The sequence below is a fragment of the Aplysia californica genome, unplaced genomic scaffold (genome assembly GCF_000002075.1).
Source record: "Aplysia californica isolate F4 #8 unplaced genomic scaffold, AplCal3.0 scaffold00249, whole genome shotgun sequence".
NCBI lineage: Eukaryota > Metazoa > Mollusca > Gastropoda > Aplysiida > Aplysiidae > Aplysia > Aplysia californica.
In genome coordinates, this window is record NW_004797519.1 from 129,682 (window position 1) to 135,961 (window position 6,280).

Here is a 6,280-nt window from a genome sequence, read left to right on the forward strand (position 1 = left end):
CCGGTGTGCAAGTTACGCTGGTTAAAGATCCTTTAGTGGTCCAAAATTGATAAGAGTAGGCTTCGGCAACCACCCTAGCAAAATTCAAAATTTCCAATCAACTGAAAATGTTTGGTGTGCCCCATGTGCTCCTATGACCTGGTGCAGTTGCAAGCGCCGTAAAACTCTCACCGAAAAAGATTTTTTTAAAAATCAGGGTTCTTGTCCCAGACTGTCCTACATGTATCATAATGAATGGAATGTGTTTTTTTGTAAATGCAATTTTTCTGAATGAAATGTACCATTATATTTTTGATATTGTTGATATTAAATGTTTGTATAGAGGTTTGTAGCTGGATGGACACAAAGCATCATAATCTAGGACTTCTTTTCTTGTTCATAACTGGGTCTTGCCAAATCTCCTCTATGGCTCTTAAAGAATTTATGTTATAAGTACAGTTGAACCTTTAAGTCTAAGACAATGAGCTATACAAACGGCTACTTCCCACTTTCTTGCATTTTTACTTATAATGACACTGTACTGTTCCAGATGTGCACCTGTGTAAGACAACCACTTTTCTTTTGAACATGAGTATTGAGAGACAGTATTGATACAATCGGTGCCACGTGTCTTGATTTACTTTGACTTCATAGGCTTGTTCAGCTAATCACAGTAAATTTGATTTCCTTTCCTGGATTTCATCTGTTGCTCGTTGCCCTTTAATTAAATGATAGTCAGTTGGTTGAAATGTGGTGCTAAATGGCCATTATCGTGTCAATGTGCCTCTCTTCACTGACACCCTGAATGTTTTTGTTTTCTGTATGCTACTATTTTCGTGAACTGTGGTGGTGGTTAAAAAGGTTCACTTTTGAATGACTACTACTGTTGTTTGCTAATTTTGCTTCTCTTATGGTAAATACTTTGCAGGTCAGCAGCCAAAATTGTAATTAAAAAAAATAAAATTATTTTCTGTTTAGCAAAGTTTTTTTTACCTTTCTTGAATTGTATTTTTCTTTTCACAGTGGGGACTACCTCGTGCAAGTTTCTGCACAGGTGATGACTCGTGATGACTCGACAGGGGGATGGGTACCCATGGGAGGTGGTGGGCTCAGCAAGGTCAAACTATGCAAGTTGACCCCTTTAGAGACGAGTGGTGGTGGTGATGGCAGCAACAACAATGAGGACCGGCAGCAGCAGTTGTCGCCGGACAATTACAAACTCAAGCCGGAGTATGTTATTCATGGAGAAAGGATAGCCGATAATACGGTGAGTTCCCGAAAATTTATGTGATTGTATAAAAATTTAGAGAAGAAAGTTTAGTTCAGAGCAGAATGCAGTAGAATTGTTTTGCAATGCATTTGCTGAGGTATGTATTAAGTATTTACAAAAAGTGAGAAAAGTAGGTCATTGCTAAATAAAGTTACATGAAAGGCTTTCCATAGTGAAAACACTTTTTGCCTTGCAAACAGCATGGAAATAATACATGTGCCCAAAAATAACCCTGATTCATCATCAAGCTTGTGCCCATGAACTGGTTGATTATTAATTCCTTTTGTGCTCAAAGAATTATAATTATAAAATTGTGAATAAACAACAGTAAAAAAAAATGAAAAGCTTTTCGTGAACCGAACTTTGAATTTACATTCTAGAAGGAGTAAATGGGGAAGAAAAGTGGAAAAAGTTTCTAATCAACAGTCCGTTGGAATTGTAATTTGTATAAAATAAAACTTTCCGCTGTATTCTGCGCCTAGAAAAGTATTCTTTTGGCTGTGAGCATGGCAATATCAACAGGTAAGAGGCTCAAAGATGGTCATTTGTCTTGTTCTGTGTACATCCATACTGGTCACTTTTTTCTTTGACATCTATGTCAATTTAAATACAAGAGTCGGCTGAAACTGAGCATGATTAATCTCAAAACAGTAGTAAACCAAAATGAAATAAATACTCAATTGTTTTTTCTTCTATTTGAACAGCATCTCTAATCTGCTGAATAACCAGCTACGCTGAAAAAATCGTGCTGATTTCAGTTTAAGCAGACTCCACAATACTCAAAGTCTCACTGTTTCCGATGCTTCTTAGTTGGTTATATATATATATCATTGCTATGGAGAAGACGGTTTGGGGCTTAGGATGGGAATGACAACTTATCTTTTCTATTCATGGTGCTGTTTCTTCTGCTCCAGGCCATGGGTCTTCTGCTCTTATTACATTAGCAGCTCAAGATGCAATTCGTGTTAGGTCTCAGTTATTGGACATGATTCTCTTTTCATCTTGTAAAACTACTAACCATGTATCAAAGCAGTTTGAATTCTCATCTTCTTCTAATACTTGGGACAATTATTCTTTTGTTATCCTTGTAAGGTCTTACTTATTTGGACATTATTCTCTTCCCAACTTGTAAAACTATCAACGTCGTGGGTAGTTAGTGGGTGCTCTGGTGTGGTTTGCTCCATCTTTCCTATCGAATGTCTATCATCATCCTGATCTCGCTTTCTTTTTTGTATTTGTAATTGTTACTCTCTTCTAACACATTATTCTGTAATCTTCGTCACATATTACCTTATTGTGTAGCAAGTGCCGTAAAACTTACTCAAACTAAAAAACTTAACTATCAACCTCTTCCCAATTATAGTTACGATCTTTTAGTCTTTTGATGCTTGGGTCAATTACCCTTTTGTAACTCTTGTAAGGTCAAAGCCAAATTTAGGGGCTTTCGTAGGCCTAGCGGTTACCATTACGGTGTTCGCCTCTCATTCAATAGGTCCCCGGCAGTCCCCGTTTTCGAAACTTGACGGCGACTTACAATTTTCTTTAAAATTTTTTCCTTTCACCTCCTTTCCTACTCTTTAATCATGTTCTGTCGTCTGTTTTCGTCTCCACTTTCTGCCTGCACCCCCTCCCCCCTTTGCCCCCTCTTCTGAGCTCCTGACTTGTTCTACAGCCTTTCTACTGCTTCTCCTTGGCTCCTTTTTACTGTTGTCCTTTTTGCCACACCCCTGGTCTTAGGGTAGGTAAGATCTAACACATAGCGTTCTCGAATAAGAGATGAAAATCTTGGGAGGTCCTGTGTGCAAGTTGCAAACGTTTGAGATCCCTTGGTGGCCCAAAAGCAACATGAGTAGGCTTTGGCTGCCGCACGGGCAAATTTCAAAATTCCTACCAGACTGGAAATGCTTTATTGTGTCCCGTGCATTCATATAAACATGTGCAGTTGCAAGGCCCCTAAAAAAACTTGCCAAAACAAAAAGGTAAAATTTATATCGGACATGATTCTCTTTCCAACACAAGTTGTAAAGTAATCTCTAATTCTCATACTTGGGTCAATTCCTTTTATGAGTCATGTGTCTGTTCTGTTTTATGACTGACTGTGAGTGTCTATGGAAAGTAAAGACAACAGTTTTTGTCCGTGAAATGTGTCTTGTGATGAATGAGATAGTAATTGTAATGATCTTTCTTGTCGGGATTTCGCTTTACTTGTTGACTGAGATACATTTCCTGGGTTATTTTTTTAGTTTGGAGTACAGCTGTTTTATTAACAAATGATTTTCAGGTTTAGGATAACACACTCATGGTAATTTTTTGCCACCCTCCGCCACCAAAGCTAAAAATCTGGTCCATCAGTTAATTTAAAGTCAAATGAAACCAAGGACTTAAACAATAAAAGTAAGTTTGTACTGATCTGGTTTCATGAGAGTCAGACCCACTAATCTAGATTACTGTCGTATGTAACAGGTGTTTCACTCACAGCTGTAATGAAACTACAATTTAGCCAAGATAGTTTAGTACTCTGCGGTCGCTAGCATGGCCGGCACATCATGCATTTTGGTAGATGATATTAACTCATATATTAAGGATATATATATGGTTTATATTGAACTATCATTTAACTTAACTTGATTTTTCTGGGGGGGTTTATTCTAAAGAAATGTAATTGTTATATGGGGTTTACTTATGAATTTTAACAAAATCTGTTGAAGAGATTATGCTTTTTTTTTTCAAGCCTATTGCATTGGAAAAGAAGATGAAGAAAGAATCTCTGGAGTTTTTATGAAAAGTAAGAATGTTTACCCTAAACTTTTGGTCAAATGTGGAAAAAGTAAAGATTGCTTATATAACACAATCATGTCATGTGTGTATACACACTTAATATTGGTGAGTGGTTTGAGGGGGCTCTGGTGTGATTTGCTCCTTCTTTCCTGTCAAATATGTTGTTCTTTTTTCTCCTCCTTCTTTTTCCTGTTTGTTACTCTTGTGTTGCAAGTGAAATGCTGTAAAACTGGTACTAAAACTAAATTTATTGCAGCTTCTTTTTTTTATCACTTATCTTTTGAAGTGGGAAGATCATTTTATTTTGTTCCCCAATACCTCTGCAATGAAGAAGAGTGTTTGGTTTGGATGGCCATGCAAGCGCAATTATACCCAATATTAATTTGAAAAGAGATTCCGTTTGATCAACTGACTTAATTAGTCATGCCTGTAGCCTCTTAAGGCCCCTCCCCCTCCTCCTTTAAAAACAATTGTCTTCTAATTATGTGAAAGAAGTTACGTGATTATAGTTGTCAGAATTTCCATGAAATCCACAATCTTTTCATCGTGTTGACATGGACAATTTATTGAGCTTTGGTAAGTGAAAGAAGGCATGACCACACACCTAAGACTAAGATGGAGGACACAATTTGGTTGGTATCTTTTTCGCTGAAGAAATGTTGTTGATGGCCTATGTTCCACTGAGTTAAAAAAAGGGCAAGAGAGAGAGAGAGAGAGAGATCTTTTTCAGGTTTAAAAAATCTGCTCAACTTTGTCACTAATTTAAGAAAACACATTCACACACTCACACATGCACACACACATTCACACTCATACATGCACGCACACACACACACTCTCTCTCTCTCTCTCTCTCTCTCTCTCTCTCTCTCTCTCTCTCTCTCTCTCACACACACACACACACACACACACACACACACACAAAGAGTTCTGGTTTTGAGCCTTACCTTATAAATGCTTTTCTGGGCTCTAAATTTTAGTAAAGTGAAATGTTTATTGGTGAGGATTGTTGGAGGAGCGATGGCTTGGTTACCCTGTTGTGCAAGAACTGTATAAGTTTTTGTCTCAAGACGAGTGTGGAGAGGATGATATAACAGGAGGTGCGTGGTTTTTTCACGTCAGTCATGGTGAATGTGTCTCAAGTTAAGTCACGAGGTCTTTCCTTAATTTAATCACGGGATAAAAAAGGCTTGCATTGCGCTCCGTAACCGCTGGGCCCATTTTTCCCCCTGTCACAAAGATTAACCGTGTTTTAAGGTGCTCATGGTCTCAAGTTTTAATGTCCCCCCCAGGCTGTGTTTTGTGAGGGGCAAGTGTGCACAAGTTGTTAACAAAATAGTGGGTGGGGTATGCGTGTTTGGGGAGAATTATTATTGTTAAACGAACGGAAGAAATGTCGTCTTTTTAGTGTAAACAGAAGTCGCTACACATACTCCATTGTCGCCTCATGTAAGAGAATAATAAACAGTTTGAAGGAGTCACAACAGAAGCATGTGTGAGGTTGTTTGTTAGTTGTTGTTTTTTTAGACTGTCACAGTTTCATGGAAGGAAAACATATCAAATGAGGCGGTTTTGCTGGGGGGGAAAAACCAAGCATGGGACAATCTTTTATTTTTAAAAATCCCAACCCTAAACAATTACGAAGAGACGAATGCAGTTTACAGGGCACTCTAATCGACATAAAGGCTTTAAAAACACTGGAAAGTCAGAACGCAGAAGACACTGAGGTAGACTAAGAATGGCTGTGTGTGTATATATATATATATAGGTTTTTAAAAAATGGGTGGGGTGTGGGTGTCTCTGGGCTCAGACAAGAGCTAGCGTACAAATAAAAACAAATTCGACTTAGCACAAATGACATGATGCTCAAGGACTCTACAATTAAGACAATTTTGTACTCACCACTCAGCACAGTAAATCTTGTGGGTGCTTTGCGGGTGCTGTGGCGTGGTTTTCTCCTTCTTTCCTATTAAAAAAAAAGCAATCAGCAATCGTTCTTGTCCCTCCTCTTTTTAAAAAATGTTTGTTACTCTTTTAACACCTCTGATCTTCGGCACAAAGACCTATAATACTATAATATACTATATGACCTTGTGTAGCAAGTACCGTAAAACGTTTACTAAAACTGAAAAGAGTAAATCTTTACATTGCTGTTTATAATTGCATGCCCTGTTTCACGCGAGAGACATAATATTATTATTGTTCCGGTGATTGGTGGAGTCGGTGGTTGGCTGGTGCTCTGGTGTGGTTTGC

At 38.0% G+C, this 6,280-nt stretch overlaps 1 protein-coding gene across 1 annotated transcript in view; it reads left to right on the top strand.

Moving 5' to 3' along the window:
- The window catches only part of LOC101857649 (sprouty-related, EVH1 domain-containing protein 2), a 45,116-nt gene that overhangs the window by 9,983 nt on the left and 28,853 nt on the right, over nucleotides 1–6,280 (top strand). Inside the window, exon 2 of the mRNA XM_005100479.3 lies at nucleotides 1,003–1,246. Within this exon, the coding sequence (XP_005100536.1) occupies nucleotides 1,003–1,246 (244 nt within the window). The remainder of the gene's footprint in view (nucleotides 1–1,002; nucleotides 1,247–6,280) is intronic.